Source organism: Homalodisca vitripennis, chromosome 3 (genome assembly GCF_021130785.1).
Source record: "Homalodisca vitripennis isolate AUS2020 chromosome 3, UT_GWSS_2.1, whole genome shotgun sequence".
Classification (NCBI taxonomy): Eukaryota; Metazoa; Arthropoda; class Insecta; order Hemiptera; family Cicadellidae; genus Homalodisca; species Homalodisca vitripennis.
The window spans coordinates 86,537,441-86,559,986 of NC_060209.1; the positions used below are offsets into that span (position 1 = coordinate 86,537,441).

At 32.9% G+C, this 22,546-nt stretch overlaps 1 protein-coding gene across 1 annotated transcript; it reads left to right on the forward strand.

Moving 5' to 3' along the window:
- Positions 1 to 1,144: 1,144 nt before the first annotated feature.
- LOC124357147 (eukaryotic translation initiation factor 4E-1A-like) lies at positions 1,145 to 22,546 on the forward strand. The gene is made up of 5 exons (XM_046808646.1): positions 1,145 to 1,296; positions 11,896 to 12,065; positions 13,836 to 14,013; positions 14,723 to 14,868; positions 21,728 to 22,546. Exons 1-5 carry the CDS (start codon positions 1,267 to 1,269, stop codon positions 21,840 to 21,842), a joined length of 639 nt encoding a protein of 212 aa, XP_046664602.1. The 5' UTR covers positions 1,145 to 1,266; the 3' UTR covers positions 21,843 to 22,546.

The window sequence follows — 22,546 nt, forward strand, 5'->3', positions numbered from 1 at the left end:
AAGCCAAATTGATGTCATAATTAGAAACCAGGAAAAAAATATCTATAGAAGAAAGGTCGCAATATAACTTCTGAATATTGCGGAATCATTGTTGGCATGTTAACAGAAAGACAAAGAGCTGGATGGTCAATATCCTCCTGTTTTATCACAAACATATGTTTAATTAATGTAACGACTATTTTCAACTTGTTTACACTTATAGTAAGAAAGAATAGAGTATAACTTAATAGTAATAACACTTTTTATTGAACCTTTTCTGCGAGATAAGATAATTAAAAGTTTTAGTAAAAATATACTTTTCAATGTACATTTGAGCAAATATTAGGTATGCGGTGCTTGTCAATTGAGAGTACTGTAACGCATATAACAAAGACAAAGTTCTTCTATGGGGCACCCTATGTATATATATATATATATATATATATATATATATAAAACATTTTGATAGGAAAACAAGGTAAAATAAACTAAAGAACAAATATGATTAAGACCGTAGTAAATTATATAATGCATAAACATCAATACTTACTTTAGTATTATGGCAACAAGGTAAACTCAACATTGCCATCGGAAACAAAACTCACTCGAAGCAGATGTACTTATACACGTGCAAAGTCTTTGAACTTGCCTGAGAAGTCGTATGTAATTGATAGTATTTAATAATCATGCGAGGTTTTTTATTTTACAAATATAGCGTGATTGACTCCTGCTTTCTGTTATTTTATTTTTATTTCTTCAAAAATCTACATTTTTTATAATACTTGTTGTAAGAATCCTTTAAACTATGATGCAGTTATTTTTGTGATATTTGAAGGATAGACTAATAGTTGCTTTTAACCATATTTCTAGTAACTACAGAACTAGCCTAACCCTTACAATCGAGATATATTTCTTGGAGGATAAAACTGTTTTGTACAATGAATAATTCATTTAGTACTTGTATAGCTACTTGTTTTTAATATATTGTCTTGTTATGGTAAGTATTCTCAGGATTCTAGGAGTTCTAATACAACAAATACTCTGGACATGAAAGGGCTACATGGTACTACATTGGATATCATTGTACAATAATTTATTTTAGTTGCCTTTGGGCTTAATTGTCTCGTGTTTCAAATACAATTCTCTAGTCTCTATGCAGTTGTCAATTTTTTACTTTGACTACTACCAGCCATTAGACAGGCAGGCAGGCAGGCATCAGATCATTTCCTTTCCAGCACAGCATCTGCAACGTGAGTTGCGGTTCAATTTCACATTTATATTTTCATCATGGCTGTTGCTAAATCTGAAGAAGTTGAGGTAACTTAAATTTACACAAAGTATAATTTTAATGCTATGATCTACTATATTATTGCACTCTATCTAAATTACATTAGTTTCTATAATGCTTATTAGTTTTAGTGTTTTAGAAAGCAATCTATTCCAAATGCTCTACTTAAACACAATAACTTATCTACCATATTTCTATTTATATTAAAAATTGAGGTTGCTGTATATCATAGTGTTTCTCTTTACTGTAAACTTCAAGTTGTTATTAGTTTAATGTAACTAGGCCTAGCAAATTGCATGCCCATATATTCTAAGCCTAGGATTATATTGTTTTCTTTAAATCAGATAGCCATAGCCTAGGTCTATGTTGTCATTTGTTATTTATATTCATTTTTAGTCCATTATTACTAAGGCATTTGTTACTGATAGATTAGTAATTATAACGTCCCTATTTATTTTTGAAAGACTAGTTTATTTACAATGATTGAGTGGCTGAAATAGTTTATTTTTGACACAGTTTTTAATTTAGTTAAACCCCAAACAACCAAGGCTAAATAAATAGTTAATTTTCAATTTCAATGTTTACAAATTGTACAATTACCCAGTAACATTCATCATATGATTTGAGTAAATCCCATCAATTTTGTTTTAAGTGGCCTATTTCAAGATTTCACCTGTGTAAGAAAATTTCATGTAATCACAGGATGTGTATTTCTAGTTCTCAGTTACATTGGCGTATATAGTCTATTAATTTATTGATTTAATTTATAATTTCAACTAAATAGTTGAAATTATAAATATTTTAGGAGTCTATAGTGCTGTCTTCTCTTTAAAAATTGTTCTGAGGGTTGGATTTCCATAAGAAGCTGGCAAAACAATTGATTACGAATATAAATTTTAAATGTTATTGATAATGTGCAAGTAAACACAAATATAATAATAATATATTAAATAAATATGAAATAAATATAAATACAATTAGGTAATAATAAAATTATTTTCATCATAGCTGTGGGTAGGGTACGATAAGTGGACCCGGGTTTTTATATCGAAGAATATACTCATCGATACCTAATATTCGCATCTCAAATCCTATTAGACTATCAATCGATATAAAAGTGCCTATAGTCCTTAACCCTTTGAATGCCACAAGGCAAAAAATTTAGTACAAAAGAAATGCACTAGCAACTATATTGCAAGTCATATGCGAAAAATGCCAGGGAATAATAAGAAGTATTACCGGGCTTCCGGAAAAAGAATATATTTTTTTTATTTTTCATACTATTTTTATGAAAGAGGTATCAAAATGTTTGTAAAAAATTGTATTACAATAAAATGTTACAAAACAAATGAAACAACATAAAATAATATTAGTTTTGGCATGTCAAAACCAAAAAATGTATAAAGCAATTTTGATTTTTTAGTTTTTATTTTTTTTGACAAATTAATAAGAAACAATTTTACTATGGGAAGAATTTTTTAAATATTCTTTATAACATTGTTAATGTGAAAAAAAAAATAATGGTTGACTTTTTTATATAATTACTATAGTTACATAACAATGCTTGAAATTATGTACATAATGAAAAAATCATTTTTCAGTACTGGTAACACAACACTAAAACAAAAATAATTAATGCATTACTTACATTTATCCTTTGGTTCTAAAGTATATCTAATATAGGCTATGGTCTTCATATTTTCCCAAAAAATATGTACACACACACACACACGCGCGCGCACGCGCACGCACGGGAGATATCAATTTAACAAAATCATTTTAGAGATCCTAACCTCAAAACGATGTATACACAACCATGTGACCGAACGTATTATTTTAGATATTACGCATACTATACGTAGCGAGTTGTTTACGCGCCAACGATGTTACGCGCCCGGTTGATCACCGCCAGCTGTTGTTACTTCTATTATTCTGTGTTTTTTTATCTTCACTAATATAAAGTATTATGTGAACTATTATTTATCTATTGCAGGATAGTTAACAAATAAAACAATATCGGTCGTGAAAAGAATTCATGAAAAATAAAGCGTTAAAAATTACGATAACAGACGGCGACGACGGATCGTCGCCTTGCACTTTTCGCAAGGGTTTTTGGCGACGATGTATCGTCGCCGTGGCACGCAAAGGGTTAATAACAATAATATGTTTTAAATTAAAATATGAATTTAATATTTAACTTACAGTGATCAAATAAATTATTATAACCAAAATTAGGAAAACTGAATATGACCATATTTACTCGTCTCGCAGTTACAGTTGCTTCTTTCCCACAAATTTCCATAATGGGTTTTTCGGTACAGGTCTAACATGTTGAAGCCACGAAAAAGCAACGTTGTGTAGTTTTCTAAAATTGACTTATTTTTAATAATCAGAATTACTTATGTAAAATTGAAATATTATCCTATGTGTATTATTTTAGAGTGTTTACAGTTGTTGTTATAGATTATTAATGATATAATTCAAAATAATTAATCAGTATCGATTGATTATATAGATGGTTATGATTAAGTAATATTGTTTGCCAATTTCAATGTAAAAAACCGGGTCCGCTTATCGTACCCTACCCCATAGCTGTAAACAAAATACGTATTAAGGGTAACAGTAATGTAAAAGCAGGAGTGCCAATCAAAATTTGAACGTTATTAACAATTCTGCTTGTCGTCCTGAACAAAACTATGTATTGTTTTAGACAGTGTAAATCATAAATAACTGTGGTTTTTAATAATTGAAATGGAAATTACATTTTGTGGTTATACTTGTGTAGACCTACTGTGCTTGATATTTATGATATTCAGCGTTATCTGCGTCCAGTAGCTTATCTGAGTGTTCTGTGCTTAGCATAGAACCAACAACTTTACAATGCAGTAGCCTTCACTGCCTCATTGATAACAATCATGGTGGCAATCCAGCTGGAATTAAACGGACCGAGGAAAAAAAACCGGGAATCTTCCTCAGAACCAGGAAAATTTCAAAAACAGTTTTTCTGTCTCCAAGAACTCATAAAACCAAGACATAATTTGACAGCTCCTAGAATTAAGAACTGATTAATCTCGATACATTGTATTTTATACGATGTGGATCGTTAAATTGTAAATGAAGATCAACATATGTTTGCGAGCTTCATCTGAGGGTTGCATTCCACTAGTGTAGTGGAGTATATTTTGGTTAATTCTACTCCTGTGCTGTGGTAAGCCACCCTCTTCCTAAAAAAGATGTAAAAATACATTGGACAATTTAAAATCGGCCCACCGAACGTTCCGAATTTCGACTGAAAGAGCGGTAAAGTGGCCTATGTCGCCCAGACATAACTCACACAATAATAGCGCCTTAAGTTAAAACGAAGGAGCTTAACCCTAGAACTGTTAATCGACATAATTTTGTCGGTCAATGCCGCTTCTGTAGTGTTAACCGTCAAAATTTTGTCGGTCAAACATTCCCTCGTATAATTACTTTTTACAATATACTCCGGTAACGTATCAATATAATTCATGCACCATTGGATTCGGGAAGAATAATGCTAAGGAACAGATGACTTTTATTCCTCTTTGTATTATGGTTATGACGTAGCAAGCTTGTTATTTTGAACGTAAAAGAAAACGCAGCGCCGTTTGTTGTGACCGCCATATTGCCGCTGCCGTTCTGTATTACTTTCGTGCCGAGCTGTGGATATTTGTAAGTTTTAATAGTTTTACGCATGTTTTAGTGTCGTATTTAATGTGTAGTGTGTTGTTTGATGTCGTTGTAGTGTAAACATATATATTTTAGAATAAATCAATTTCTATTTACTGAAATATGTTTGAGAAATTACCGGCTTTGTGTAGGCTATGGCAAAATGACTTGGCTAAAATTCATTTCCCATAGTTTGTTATTGTTTTCACTTACTAAACGTTATTTATAGCACTCTTTTAGCTCTGAAGTAACTATTTTGTTTTGGTAAATAGATAGTTTTCACAATAAAATATATATTTCCTGTAATTTCTTTGGTTATATATAATAACTGTTTGGGTTATTCTATATTTTTTAAATATATTTAGTTATATTTATAGTTTTCTAACTACATAATATTTCCTATTACTTATAAACCATAAGTTTATAAATTTTGATATAGTACATGCTTTAGAAACGATTTTATATTTTGCTGAATGAAAATTTTTCACAAAATTTTTGAATAATGGCAAAATTTAACTTTTTTTACTTTTCAAAAAATAATTTATGGTAATTATTTCATTAGTACTGTATATTCTATTTTATTCTAAGTAATAAAATATGCAATATAACATGTATTCATAGATAAATGTATTAGCAAAACTTGTTTTACCAAAGTCTTACGTGTACACCCGATTTTCAGAATTTATACGCATCACTGATTTTTGTTCTATAGCTTTATGATGCTTTCATAAATGTGTATAATGTTTATGTTTTTCTGAAACTAGATAAAATTTTACACAGAATGGCTATCTCACTTATAAATATTTCTCACTATAACTTCATTTGCTAGGTATGGTCCCCCCCAAATTTAAGAAATATTTTTCGTAAATTTTATATTTGATTAAAAAAAGTGTTTATTAGAAAAATTTTTATTGTTAATTTTACAATATAGTGCAATTCTACGTTTAATTCTGAACACAAAAATATATACTCTTATTTATATTGCTTTTATTTTATATTTTTAATAATTTTTTTAAAAAAACCTTGCGCGAAGCTCCAAAACAGCCCGACACTACAGGATGAAATGACTGCCAGTTCTAGGGTTAAAATAGGTGATAGTGACAAATGGGTTTTTTTGTATTTTTATATCATTCAGTCATTGAAGGTGGGGTCTCTGGATGATGTTCTCTAACTCTTAATCTTTAGTGAAAAAAGTATTTTGATGTGACTTGTATTAGATACATAGCACAGGCCTAAAATGTACAACATTCATCCTATAAACAGGGTTAGTAGTTTGCTTTATTAAATAATATAAATGTTTACTGTTTTGATAAGAGTCGTAACCTGGTTTTTTAGTACACCAGAATTTCAGTTAGATTTTTACCACGCCTGATAAAGATACCTTTTGGAGAAAAAAAATATTGGGTAAGCTACAACAAGTAATGCCATGAAGGGTGTGTTTGCATCTGACATGTTGCACAGCAATGACAGAATGAGCTGAGGGGGCCTGAGCAGCAGGAGAAACTTTAATTTTCTAGAATTGGTGGCAGATAAGTGGCATCGTGTGGTTCCGTCCTGCCACTCACGTCTGTCATGGCTAGTGTAAAGTTTTCCCCATATTTACAACACAAACATTACATTTTTAACCCCTTGCCCGCCACCGTCGTAATACTACGTCAGTGGCCTGTGAGCATTAAAGTGCCGCTGACGTAATATTATGTTTAGTGCGTTTGTCCCGTTTTATTTTATTTCTTGACGTATTAATGCGTCAGTATATATCTTTCTCTGCATAGATCAGTTTCCAAGTAGTTTCCGTTACTTCTGCAAGGTAGCAGCACCAACTAAGAGGATGATTTTTGCCGCTTAGGCACCGCCTTTGTGGGTGTGGTCTGGCTGTCCTATCCGCCATTTTGTGGTGTATTTGCCATTACGTTTGCTAGCCTCACTGTGTTTGGACAGGCCTACATAAGTTTTAGTTATAATAGTTTTTTTCATTTTCAATAGTTTTTTTATTGTTTTCAATTAGCCTAGTTTATGATTGTTAGCAGTTATAGTACTCAGTGAATTATTGTTCAGTGATGTCTTGATCGAAATATGGCTGCTTTTCAAGCGCAAATTGACAATTGGTTACTAGACTCTGACTCTGAGAGTGAAGATGACCTTCTTGGCGATGAACTGCATGTAGGCCTATCTTCTGATGAAGAAGACCAGCCTCTACTACCTACAGATGGAGTGCAAACTGTTGGAATAAGGGTAAGACCTTTACAAATTACTTGGAGTGAGCATGCCGACACTTCGCCTGATTGTAGGCCTAGGCCTACCGCGTTTACTGGTACTCCAGGGATAAAAGTCGGATGTTCAGGACAATAACGATCCTTATGAATTGTTCAAAATCTACTTTACAGATGAGTTGGTAGAGTTGATTGTTCTTGAAACGAATAAATATGCTTAATCAGTTTCTGGCCAATAAACCGTTACTACAGTTTTCGAGATTTCACGCCTGGAGGTCTACTACTAGGGACGAGATGCACATCTTTTATTGGCTATCTACATTCTTCATGGGAATAATATGGAAGCCAGAAGTCGATTTTTACTTCACTGAAAAATCTTTGTTCTCAACTCCAGGTTTTGGTAGTTTGATAAGCCGGAATAGGCTGTCACTCCTTTCTCGTTTTCTACATTTTTCAGACAATGAGGTGCCAGTTGGAACCAGGTAGCCAAAAGCTACAAAAAATAAAGCCTGTTTTGGGCTATTTGTGTACCAGATTTGAAGAAGTTTACACACCAGAAAAAAAACCTAGCCATTGATGAAAGCCTTTTGTTGTGGAAAGGTCACTTAGGCTTTCGGCAGTACATCCCCATAAAACGGGCACGGTTTGGCATCATATCATACGTGCTGTCAGAGTCGTTTGGAAATTGAAAGTTTACTGTGGTTCAGGGACTGACATTCAAAATAACAACAGCCTTGGCCACGCTATCAATGTAGTTCTCACTCTGGTGAATGGCCTTGAGAACAAAGGTTACTGCATTTATGTAGATAACTTTTATTGCAGCCCAGAACTCGCTATTGAGTCCAAGAAAATATTTACAGATGTTGTCGGGACGGTTAGGAAAAACCGTAAAAATGTCCCAAAAGAACTTGTTTCAAAACCTCTCAAAAAAGGGGAAATGACCGCGATGTATGACAGCACTGGGACAATGATGGTGATGAAATAAGCGACCTGTCCTTTGTCTAAGCACTACTCACGAACTTGGGGTAACGGAAGTAGTTAGAAAAGGGAAACCAGCTCTCGTTCCAAATCTAATTTACGACTACAACCGTTGTATGGGTGGTGTCGACAGAGTTGACCAAATGCTGTCGGCCTACCCTACAGAACGAAAACGCCAGAAAAGGTGGTATAAGAAGGAGTTTAGGCACTTGATAAACATGTGTGTTTTCAATGCTCATGTACTGCACACGTCAAGGAAAACTGACTTCCTATGAATTCAGAAAAAAGCTTATAGAGTCCCTTGTCCGAAACCATCTACGGGAGGGTGAGAACGTCGCTCTTAAGAGCGGTCGTCCATCACTGGAAGATGATCCCTTACGTCTCAAGGAAAGACATTTTCCTGAATATGTACCAGGAACAGAGAAGAAAGAAAATGCAACAAGGAGATGTGCAGCCTGTTCCAGTAAGAAAATAAGACAGGAGACACGGTATCAGTGAGGAAGTTGTGACGTTGGCCTTTGTGCAGCGCCTTGTTTCAAAAATAGTAAAATGTCCATATTTACAATCCTTGTAATCTACATTTTTAGCAAAAATAAATAATTCTAAAGTAAAATGTGCTTCTTCTTTACTATAGTAGGGATTTCATACCCAAAAAGTTTTTTAAATAAAAATAATAAATGTATTTAACACGCTTTACAAAAAATAATTTTCTTTAAGTTAAATTTGTTGCTTTTTTTTACAATTGTTTCTTTAAACTAATATAATTCTATTTAAAAACTAATTCTAAACGAGTTTCAGCAACAAAAAAAATCAGCAAAACACAACAAAATCCTGTATTTTTATGTGGCGGTTAAGGGGTTAAGTCACAGCTCGATCCAGTGCTGACCGCCCAACGCTTATGGCTCATATCGTGGCTGACGCCTCGGTTGGTCTATGAATGGATTGCACTTCACACGTTCTGATTGGTCTTCAGATTACATAGGTTAAAACAAAGAAAGTGGTGTTATGTTATGATCACGATCTAATACAAACCTCGACTGAATTATACAGCCGTGTGCGAACAGACTTGGTATTGACTACCGGAATACAACTGTAGCATGTCTGGCGAAAGTTCTCTTGAGTAATATTATTTATCTTGTTCATATTATGCGACAGTAGTGCAAACTCTCTTGTAACTTTACTTGCCAGTCTAATTCAGCTTAATATTGTCATCAGTCTACAGACGACAGCCAGCTGACCGAATTGCCCATGTACAACACTTTCGTCGTCAGAGCGGGATTGGTTGGGCGACGGCTGGAAATCCCGTCAGTTCTCTGATCAACTCTTTATGTGAACGACTTCCCCGCACACGTGAAAATCAGTAGGACGATTTGAACTGTTCAAACCAAATAGTCCAACATGTGCAAGGAACCTAAAACATGTCATGTTGTTTTGTAGTCCATGACTATAATCTAATGAACACGTTGTGACGAACCACAGCCTTTCATGCATTTATTTACTTTGTAGTTGTGTTTTGTTTTGATGGGGTGATTATATTCTATTTCAGCATTATATTAAGGGCTGACACAAAATATTTAGGAGCCAGTAATTGATAACATGTACTTACTGTGCTTGTATTTTGGGTGCAACTGTAGAAGGTACTGTAATGTACCGGGATTTGTTAATAATATTTAAATTGATGTTCTTATTTCTATGTCTATATTTGTCAACACCATTGTGTCTCTTGGTTCTATGCGCTGACATTAGCTGCTCAGCAGAAAACTGGCAATTGCTAATTTTTATTTTAAATATATTTCGTACTTTAGTGTTGAACATAATTCTATTCTTCATTATAATAAAGACTGAAACAAAATATTTAGGAGCCAGTAATTGATAACATAAGGTACTGTTCTGTACTTGTGTATATATGCTTATTCTACAGATCGTGAACTAACCGTACTTCAGCAACTTCCGTAGCAGATAACTTTCTGATGCATTCTTCATGTATTGGCCGTCAGTGGGATATATATTTAGAGTCACGATACTTTAGATCACATGTGTGGAAGATGCCTCTCGAATCCAAAAAAAATCTATTCCAGGATGATTACTGATCGGCAGTACTCAAATTACTGATTGCTAAAACATTTTTGTACTTTCGGGATGAAAAAATATAGATAGATAACCAAAGTAAACAAACTATTGTAGTTTAACAAATAATATTTAACCATAATTCCATTTATCCTTGGACAAAAACGATCGGCAGTATGCAAATTACCGATTGGTGAAACAGGTTTTTGTTGTTCTGTGTAAAAACTATTTAGAAACATATAGTAACAAAATATTGGGATTTATCAATAATATTTAAATTGATGTTCGTATTTCTATGTCTATATTTGTCAATGTATCTCCTGGAACTAAGCAGCTTGAATTAAGTGATAGCGATAAATCGTCAGCAAATCTTTCGCATATCGTTAGCGACAAATTGCTAGAGCACCACAGTTTTGTGGCATTTCTTGCAAATACAACTGGTGAGGATAATCCGTCACCGTTGAACTCTGCGTAAGGGTTAAATACAGTATTAAATTATCAACCTGGAAAACCGGGAAAAAACTGGGAATTTGAAAAGAGGTTTTGAGCAGTCACCCTGACGTTGTATAGTATGTAACCAAGAAACATGTATTTCAACACAAATCTTGTTGACAACAGTGAATGAGTACACAACAGTTATCAGATGTCTATATCCACACAAATTTTGTTGATATGATGAATTATATGTTTTAGTGATTTTTGTGTTATAAATGAACTAGAATGTTGATAAACCATTATTTTTTTTAAGTGAAATTGTTTCTGGTAACTAGTGAGAAACTTGAAAAGGAAATTTACATGGTAAACCTGCTATTACAATAAAAACAGTTTTCAAGTGGTTTCTAAATTTTCTGAACTTAATCACAAGTGCCGCTGAATGTTCTGGACTCCCTATTGAGGTTACCACCTGAGAAATCATTGGTCGCAATCTGACAGGTCTGCAACAGCCAGAAATATAGAAAACACAATTCACTTTCAAATCTTCATTTAAAATTTTACAAATTGCAGATTTTGAGATGCCAATATCTCTCAAATTCTATACAGTACATTTATAGTTTTTGTTGATTACCTCACACACACACATTCACTATTTGTATGATTTATGCCTGTTAGGACTGACAGACTCCTTTCTACTCAAATGTCTAAACTACCACATGACATGAGATATGTGATCTTTGAACTGTCTAAACTACTATTTTATCTGAATATCGCCCATAAACTGGATCACCAAAGCTTTTTTTTATAATAGAATATTAAAATTATTATAAGCAGAATGACCACATTTCTGGCAAAAGTTCATGTCAACTCGTTGCTCTTGACTTTTAATCATTGTAAAATGCAATCTAAAGCATGCGTACTGTATTAACATATGAACGGATTTGTGACTCACTGACTGGATAGAGCACAGTGAAGTCCTGGCAATGTTTTTGGATGGTTCCCTCTTGGTCCTCATCCTGGCTTGCGAAGGATACTTTTCTGACAAATCTCATGCAATTTTGGGTTATAGCAAACTAGAATCAAATAGAATCATATCAAGCACATTTTAAAATTTACAGTAGGATAAGTTTTATATCTGAGAAACAAATAGACCCAATAAAAAAGTTGTGTTAATGGAATTTTTGATCTTTTTTTGCTTGATTGTAAGTTACGAGATATGAGTTATAAATGTTGTATTTTTGATTGCAGCAAGTAGTGGAAAAAGCCGTTGTGGCTGAAGAGATTCAACCAGAGCTTATGTATAAACATCCCTTAAATAGTACTTGGACCCTTTGGTATTATGAAAATGACAGAAAGAGATCCTGGGAAGAAAATCTAAGAGAAATAATAAGCTTTGAAACAGTGGAAGATTTTTGGAGGTAATCTATACATATTGAAATAGTTAGACCTAGAGTTTTTAGAAAAAGTTTGAAGGGCCACAATACTAGCCTAGAGCAGCCTGTTTCAAAATAGTCTGATGACATTTGAGGCTGGTGAGCTGGTAACAGTGTTAGACACAGTGTGTAGAGTGGGGATTATTACACAACAGCCACCAGGACTATTTTGGTGCGGGTTGTTCTAATAAGGTTTTTTATACAACATGTTCTCTTTGTAAACATTTTTATCCCATTAAAATGGTACACATTTAATAAGCTTGATAATAATTGTTTAAGCTCGTGTACTATTGGAGTCTCATTATTATATTATAATAGTTTTATTTTCTGAGGAAAATGTTGTATATATGATAATATATTACAATGCCTTGTCACAATAAATATTAATATCTTCTTTAATTAAAGTAATACAATTTTGTTTAACCCATTGCGGATCGTATTGTTTTGGCGCGCGGGCACCAGCGGGCGCGAATTAATTCACGGTCAGCAGCCGCACGAACAGCAATGGTGCGACACATCGTATCGCTCGCTATTGTATACTAGAAAATTCAGCTGCGAAGGTATTCGTTCAGATGGAACATGGACCTGCTGGGGTTTCCGTGATGTAGGAACGATAACACGCGAGCAAGGTTACGGCGTGGCAGGGATGATGTCTGAATCATACTCTAAATAAAGCAGATCGGGCGAATCGATTGCAACATCCGGGCCATTGTCTAGACTAAACCCACCAACATGTACGTCTGCGTCGTTTAGTTGTGTTACTAACCTCAAAAGTATTATAATAACAACTGAGGAAAACACCCAATCCGAAGCGCTAAAAAGCAGAGAGTAAACTCATATGAATGATTTTTCAACTTCGACATATAACTGCGATCTTTAGGATATTTATAAAACTTTTGAAAATTCTAAACGTAGACCGTTGTTAAACACTCTTAGTAGACAAGTGAAGACGATCGCCTGATCTATCAGACATTAACAGAACTGTTTGGAGGGAAATTTAAAAGCAGACCGCTTTTGCGACCTCAGCTCGTCACCGTGCGGTTAGGCCCGGCCGCTGCGTGATGAGCCCAGCTCGTCAGTGATCCGCAATGGGTTAACATATTTTTTTATACAATTTAAAATGTTTTTCAACAAACCTGGCAAGGTTCCCATGTTGTACACAGTTTTTGTTGTTTGTGTATAATTTTTCATTTTAAACCTAAACTTAATATGTGCATTTTATAAAATCGTGAACATTTCATAATATTTTCCATGTGTTACCAACTCTTATAGCATTGGAGCAACTCTTATAGTGTTGTAAAAAGATAAATTATTTTTCAGCACTGCAGATATTTTATTTGTAAAGAAAAACGTTGTGTGCTAGATAAACAATCTTCAGTCTTATATATGGCGATCAGATCTCAAAAGACAATGCATGTTTGTCTTTTATTAGCTTGTATTTTTATAAAGCAATATTTACGGTCAAAAGTTATTACTGTGATGAAGGGATTTAAAACTTAAATTTCAAAATATTGTTTATTCCACAAGTCTATTTTCAATATAATTGGTATGTCATAGCAAAATATCTCAATGTGGCAACAGTGTATGGTGCCTTGGCCAGTAATACATCTAAATGACAATTAATTTGTGAAATTTGATTTTTGTATGTTAATCTTCAGTGTTAGAACAGGCTGTGAGCGAATTGTCTGTTAGTGAAACGTTAATTTTTGGGGCACACTTGAGACGATTTAGTAAATGTTTTGTACTGTGTTGTAGCCTTTATAATCATATCAAACTCGCCAGTGAACTGAGGCATGGGTGTGACTATTCACTATTCAAGAAGGGAATTCGTCCTATGTGGGAGGATTCGAGTAACGTCAAGGGTGGAAGGTGGTTGATAAGTCTTGATAAGAAACAACGAGAGCACGAGCTGGACAGCTTCTGGCTTGAGATTGTAAGTATTCATAACGAAGACCAATAAACTAAGATTTAAGTTACAATTTTGTTGCCAGAATAATGAGTGGGGTGAGAAAGGGAAGAAGATTTTGTTCCCTTTACAACAATCTCGCTCACATTATTTTTAAATACAATTACCTTGGCAAAACTATTATTTCATTGCTGTTGTGTCAACTTTTGTGTTGTAGTGGTGGAATGGTTTTTCTCTTTCTTTATCAATACGTTAAGATCTGCGTTATAAGTAATGTACATAAACACCTTCTCTGCAACATAATCATGTACAGACTTTAGGATAGCTGGATTAGTTGAGAGGAGCGTCCACTGCAGTCATTGTGTTAATGAATGTTTCACTTTAAAAAAAGTTAACTTTATTTTTTGTAGCAAACACAAATAATAAAAGTATTTAATGTATTAGTTTAGTTTTAAAGCTTTAATTAGAACAAACTTATTCTTTACATCATATATAGATTTATAAAATTTCGCAGAAAATAGTTGCAGGGCAGTATTCAACATTTTATAATAGTTGTGCCTTCAAAAACAAACCACAACATGGAAGTGCATTTGCTATAAATAACTTTTAGGTTCTTATTATTACAGTTCTATATCCGGCTTTAACAATATCTGGTCTCCCCAATCGTCACATATGACAAATTTCACTGTATGTATTTTATATAGTTTACGCCATCATAGTAAAATTTTTATTTCAGCTGCTATGTATGATCGGAGAAGCTTTTGATGACCATGGAGATGAAGTGTGCGGAGCTGTGGTTAACGTAAGAAATAAGGGAGACAAGATCGCTGTTTGGACTTCAGATGCCTCGAGATCCAATTGCGATGGAGTGATTGCTATCGGGTAAAATTATTATTACTTTCCTTGAACCATAGATTGATCAAAAAGCTATACAGTTACTCTTACCTTTGCCTTCATTTCACATTACTAAGAACTAGGGTGTCGGTGGCAAGAACCCACATTGGTTATTTTTAAACAAATAAAAATCAATTTTTTATGTCAAAAACTTGGTTCACAGTTTGATATATTCTGAGTTAAGTTTTCATTTTGTTTGAGTATTAATTTTAAATTATTGTTAAAAGTTTTATACTATCCATTGTAGGTCAAGTTTAAAATCAATTATACCAGGAGTTAATAAGCTTGAGTATTATAATTTAAATATTGTTGGATGTTGTTCCATAGTTGTTAACATCTGACAGAGTAGTGCACATAGAGATGGATGTTTACACCTAACAGGATTGCAAGGGATCAATATTAAACTGTGTTTCTAATCTGCTGTTACTGTTTAGTGTTTACGTATACTAATAAACATATTAATATGTCAAACTGTGATATTTAGATGAGATTTCTTTACCTGCACTCGAGTTTTTAGTTATTTAATGGCTTGTTTTGTAATTATGTGTTTTTAATGTTTAGTTTTAAATCTTTCACTCAAGGCTTTTTGGTTCAGTTTATGACATTTGTTGATTGTAAGTCACAGTATTGCTAATACTTAGGCTACATATTTAAATAAGTTAGGCTGTGATGTTGCATTTGTTATTTTTATTTGTATGAACTGTAATTTGGCAATAAAAATTTATTCTTATTCTAATATTTAATGTTAATGGTAAACAAATTATACTTACTTACAAATTACCTGTAGAAAATCATGTATTTTACATTACTAAGATGTTTGTAAAATTGTATATACATTAACTGTTAAATGTCAAAATTTGTTGAAAACACGCCCATAACAGAGAAATAGCTGATTGCCATCATCTTGAAAGTGTGTAGTTGTTCAATGAACCTGGCTCCTGTCACCGATATTCCGTGCAAATGTATCCAAAAGTATCTCATATTTATTTTACCACATGGTTACAAAACCCAAAGTACTAAATTTTGCTAATAGCATGTTTTTTTAGAGGTAAGGAAAGAAAATTTTGTCTTCAACAGGCTAGTTGTTTGGGCCTGGATATGTGAGGGCTCGGAATTCTTATTGCTATTATTATAGTTCATAACAAGATTGTTACCAACTAAAACCGTGTTCCTCTTTCTTCAGTCTCTAATTCCCTGTGGAAATTGCTGTTAGGCATTACTTTAAGGGGATAGGCTCTACCACAACAGCTCTCCTGTCCCTTAGATAAATCACTTGTGACCTCCACTTGGAGGGGTGAATGGAAGTATTAACCTCTTAGTTAGAGTCATCAGTCTGTGTCCTCTATGAAGTCAGGTCAGGGTTACTGAAAATCAGGTATCTCACTTTCTGTCAATGCTGAATGTGAGCTTAGTCAGAATCCTCAGTCTTGGACACATCATTGTCCTCTATAAAGTCCAGGTCAGGATTACATAGAATCAGGTATAAGGGTGAATCTCACAAAATAGGAGAAAATGATTATGTAAAAGAAATAAAAACAATTTAAATCAGAAGTTTGTTATTATTGGTGTAACTGTTAGTACGTATTATTGTAAGGAATAGTTATTTGTGAGTAGCAGAGCTAAATTTGAATCATTTCTATTTTTTTTTTCAATTTTTACAAAGTTTCAAGACACCATATTTTTACAAATCGGTAACGTTTAAAAATCCACGATAAAATTGTATTAATATTAATTATTACCAATAAATTAATCATTGTTTTAAGATTTGAAGTCCTAAAAACTATGAAAACAGTCACTGTCACAAAGTTTGTAATAATTTTTACCATTTTTAATGCCTTTTAAGTGGAAATTGTAAGCTATCTAGTCATTTACATTGCAAACTTTGCAAATAAAACCCGAAATTCTTTAAGTACTTTAACTAGCTTGTTATATGTGAAAAGGATAAGTTCTTAACACTAAACAATTTATAGGATAAAAAAATTAAGAGATAAAAAATAACACCTCAATATTGCCGATTTCACGAGCGTCACCGACTTGTAGCAGCCGTCACCGATTTGTAGCAGCCGTTACCGAGTTGTCGCGAGGTTACCGATTTGTAAGATCAAAGTGACAGAAAGAATTCTAATGATAAGGAGTAAGAAAAAGCACGCAGTGAGTTTTATATGTTTATAATCTATAACATATACTCTCAAATGACAATAGTCAAGATGATGTTTTTTAAGAATATTCTGATGAAAACTAGATGACAAAGTGTTATAAATTCAAAACACTCTATACAAAACCCCATTTGAAATAATTATAAACTAATAACTAATATGATTATCTTAAAAGAATATGTTACATAGTTAGTACTATAGCAAATAATAAAATGTCCTATGCTGTTAACAATATCTGGACATAAATTGTTTGAAAAAACGTCTTACTTAGAGTAATATTTAATATCATAGTTTGAGAAAAAACTGGGTAACAGAATATTATAAATTCAAAGCACTCGATACAAAAAAGTAATGCAATAATTATATCTTAGTAACTAACACAATTATCTTAGAAAACTATGTTGCATAGTTAGTATTACAGAAAATAATAAAAAATATTCCAATGCTGTTTACATCTTGACAAATTTTGCTTGAGAAAAGTTTCTTTTTAAATTTAGGGTAGTATAATAAAAAAAATTAGAAGGATATTTTGTTACAACTCATACAATAAAGTGTGTTTACTATTAACCTGTGTGATATTAAAATCCTTCATTGAAAACAAACACTTAAAAACTTAATAGTAATATTTAATTAGTTAGTCCACATTTGCTTTTTTTAAATTTGTAAAAAAAACCCGATTCCCTTTCATTACTACAGTTGGGTTGGTAATATGGCCTTAATTTGATCACATGAACCGAAAACAAAACATCTTTTTCATTAGCAAAATATTAATTGGTTATCTTTGTTGTTGCAAAATTTTAAAAAACATCACGGTGACATCTTCTTGAGAGAGGTCGTTCTGACATACACCAATAAATTGTTCAATCTTCGATTTCTTTCCTTTGTCAATTTTGTATTCAACCAAAACATGAACTCCAGAAGTAACTTTCTTTGCAAAATCTTCCTTGTTTGTGTTACATTTATACATTTGGGTCAAATCCTTTTGTTCCTTTAATTCAGGTTGGTCATAGTGGTTGATATACTCTTCGTCTTCTGAAGATGTTAAATACGTCATCAACTGACAATATGTTTGAGGGGTTTTTTTGTTTTGAATCGATCTTATTTTGAGTAATTAATAATTGATCATCAGTTGGCAAAGACTTCAGAGAGTTTGTAGTGTCTACAGGATGTTTTCTGCTGAACATTCAAAACAAGAAAGTGTACGACAATACATAATGCCAGTACAAAGTCCACAAGTTACCTGATGAACCTGCATAATCCCCTTTATAAGGGGTTATGCTGAGGTTATTCACTTCCAACTTTAAGTCTTCTATAACTGCTGATGGGATCTCATACAAATCAATGTTAAAACTACTAAGAGCATCCACAAATCTTTGGCACAAGTTATGGTCAGATCCACGTAACACCTTTTTATCAGCTTCCCTTTTAAGAGTACCGCCACACCCCGTCCATTGGCCCCTTACCATGACCGGCCTCAGTGAAGTTTCCAGGTGAACGATTCCATTTGGGTAAAGTATTTTGGCAGAAGAGTCTTCAGTAAATAAAAAGGTTTATCCTGTTTCTATACTGACTAGATGGACTGTCAGTAAATATATGAACAGCGGTAGTTGCAGGGAACTGTTGGGATGCGTTTAAAAAAAACAGGTTTCATGTGACCCCAAACGGCGTGGGCTTGGTGGTCCAAGTTATCGGAGGCAGAGGCAAAACATGTTGTCTTTGTGGTGTCACCTACTTTAGCATACCACACACCAGTATTTAAGGATAGCTGCCTTTTACTAGCACCAAAGTGAAACCGATTGTACTTCCTTTTCGTACTTGGCTACATAATTTTCAGAAAAATCTAATCTGAAGAGAAGCTCTCCTTCTGAAAGATTTTCAATTTGTTTTTTAGAGCACCTGCCTGGTGTTTTGCGTAAAAAACATGTTTTTTAAAGATAGCTAACTCGTTTTTTAAATACGTTTTTAAGACAGATACTTTAGCTACTTCTTTCACCTTGACAGTTTTCTTAACAATTTTCTTTTGATTTTTTATTACTTTTTGCTCTTCTACCATTTTCCACTTCTGGTATTTAACCCAAAAAGTCTTTTTCATAGCAGAACTTGACTTCATTACTTTTGCACTGTGAACACATATTTAACATGCATTTTTTGCTATCAGTTGAACACACAACAAATTTCACTACTTCAGCAGGAGACCGCTGCGCTATAACATTAGTTACTTTTAATGCTTTTATTAGCAAATCCATATTTGCGTGTTTCACGCAGGCACATGTTTCCCTGTCAATCATTTTGGGAAATGTAACCCAAAAGGGTCTGGAACGACAGAATGATGCCTTCGAAATATTTCCATGAGTCTCCTTTTGAAATTTTTTGTGAAGATTAGATAAAGTGTCCAATAGAATTCTTCTTTGTTTTTTAATGCTACCCTTTTTAACAAACTCCTTTTTCCCTGGGCACATTTGCTCACACACGGTCGTCTTCAAAAAAGTTCATTAATTTTTCAGACAATTCTTTAGTGATGGAAGTTTTAGTTGGCCGTGTATACTCAAAAGAGGTACTGGGGCTGTTCTCGATAAACTTTGTTTGCAGTATAAGGCACTAGATCTCTGAAGTGTGTTTGTACTCGGTATTTTTTCAATATTTGGTTACCGACCACTTTGTGTAATATTTGATTTTTTTTTATTTTTGAGTGTGTGCGACTTCTTTTGTTTGGGACTTCAGCTGTTTTTCCAGGGGCATAGCCCAAGAACAATTGTTTCCTCACTCGCGGGGAGACTTTTTCACCTCTTAATATATTACGTACTTCTTTTCTTGGAGATGGGGATGAGTCAATTAAATGTTTCTTTTTCTCTCTGTGCAACCGCTTTTTTATACTTTCCTAACTTTTTTTCTAATTCTTTAATCTTCTCTTGTTGCTTGGCTATAGTTCTCTATAGGCCTTTGCTTTGTCTTTTCGGATTTTTTTTTGCGCCCTCTTCTTTTTTGTTCAGATTCCTCTCTCACGTCCTGTAAAGGAGAAGCTGGGGGAGTATCTGTAACTTCTTTCAGTGATTTATTTTTCAGGCTTCTAACAAGATTTCTTTCTTTCCAATACTTTCGCATTTTTCTTTGTTCTCTAGGAGTCATGTCTGATATTTTCTTTATTTTATTTTCTGCTTTCAATCGAGCAAGACGATCTCTGTCATTACTTCCTCTTTTCTTCTTTCTTTTCTTCACTCATTCGTTTCTCTACACCTTCGCGCTGACGTTCCTTTGTCAATGCTTTCTGTCTCTCATACTTTTCCTTTGCTGATAGCTTTGAGGAACGTACCATGGTTCTTCACGACCTAGAATCAAAAGCAGAGAAAAGTGTTGCAAAGTTTTTAAAAACGTATGTTTTTAAATTAAAAATAAATGTATTAGAGATTGGTTAATTTAAGATTTTTGAGGAAAATCAAAAGTTTTTATAATTACAATATGCCAATAAATAGTAATTTAACAAATTTGTTGTTAATTTATAATCCAATTGTTTGTTCTAAATCAACATGCTACAGAGCATATGAAAACTGTTAAAGGTTGTTTATACTATTCGTAGTAATCACGTTAATTTAGAAAAAGGAAAGTAACATTAAAATGAATTTTAATCATAACTTTCAAAACATTATATAAAATAAAAATTATTTAACAACAGTTATTGCAAGTCACACAGTTTAGAAGTGTATTTCCAACAAATCGATAACGCTATACCTCATCGTTAACGTCACCGATTTGTGCGTCACCGATTTGTAATATTTCAGATATAACCTAGTACTGCCGTGTTTAATGTTGAGGAACAAAGGTTAGGAGATTGAGGTTATGTTCGTTACTAATAACGGCGGCATATGAAAGCTTTTCAGAAATGTTTTAACTGTATAGTTTACACAAAAAATAGCGTTACCGACTTGTTGAGGAATTAAGGTACTGATAGTTTCTTACCTGAATATTAATTGTTTGAAGCTTCTGGATTCGATGCAATCTTCACTAAAACAGCAAGTAAACTCGATTATATTCGCCTCACATACAAAGACGCAATTTTTACCGCTCAAATCAAGTCTTGCTAAACTTTTTGCGGGATCGTAAGCTAGTAGGTCGTTGACGTAGACTTCCACGGTGACAAGGGACCAAAGGCAAATGATATTATTAATGAACTAAATTTCTTTTGTAGGACTTTGGTTTCACTGAGCCACTGTCTTTAGCTGTATTGTTGACTAATAGTTTTTATTTTAAAAGTACGTTTTATGACTTTATATTTTGAGGTGAATTAGCAGACGATTAGCCCAAAGACAGTTACCGATTTGTATTTTTCTTCCAATAAGAAGGCATAATTAAATAAATCATATGAGTTTATTGTTTTAAATTATTAAAGAGCTAAAGAAAGGTGTTTAGGTAAATAAAATAACAGACTTTTACCTAAAATAATATATTTATTTATGAAAAAATTGCCAAGGACTTAAATTACTACATTTGGTGAGATTCACCCATAACTCACTCTTTATCTCAGCTTCTGGGGGCCATGATTGGAGAAACTGCATATATCTCCCCAAACTTCCTTCATTGGAGTGATTGCAATTGGCAGATTTCTATGAAATATATTTAATTTGCAGAGTGATTTTCTTATTTTATGATTTTTAACATATAAATCTATATTGACATAGTAATTATTTATGTTGCAGGAAAAAATTGAAAGAACGGCTGAGGATAGGGCCTAAGGTCCAAATTGGCTACCAAGTCCACAAGGATACCATGGAGAAATCTAGCTCTGTAGCTAGAAATATGTATACGGTATAACGTTGTCATTTGATATTAGTTTCTTTTCATTGAAAGACCGTATATTCTTTCAATTCAAATGTAAATTTTCTGTTTAATTTAGATTTCTTTTTGTTTGTCGTTTAATTTTATATTTTAGTTTGTGAATATTTATTTTTTTCTTGCTGGAAGTGGTATTTGGTATGTAAATGTGTATTATATTGACTGACATGTTTCCACAAAACTTAAACTTATGTCATAATGTTTGTTTTACATATCCAACTAATGTAAACAAATAATAGCCAAATAAGTAATTCTATATTTTATTCAATATGAGTTTGTTTTGTATTTATTTTTAGACAGTTTATGAACAATTTTCCAGATCTTTATTCTACTGTTAAAATTTAGAAAGGATATTTTCAAAACATATTACAAAAATAATATACCTACATGAAATATGTTTTTAAGTAAGAAATGAAAGACTGTATGTAGATAATGTTATTTCAATTTTAGCGTTAACTGTTCTTTCTTAGACATGATTATTTCATACTGTGAATTGTTATAAACATTCTCACACAGTGTTTGGTTAATTATTTTTGTAATAATTTTTTCAATTTAATTGTAATATACATTTACATCAATTTGTTTAATCCAAGAATAGGATTAGAAAGTTTCTCATCAGTTTTGTAAATAAAATGAATAACAATTATTACATCCAATGGTACTAATAAAAATGTTTCTGGTAA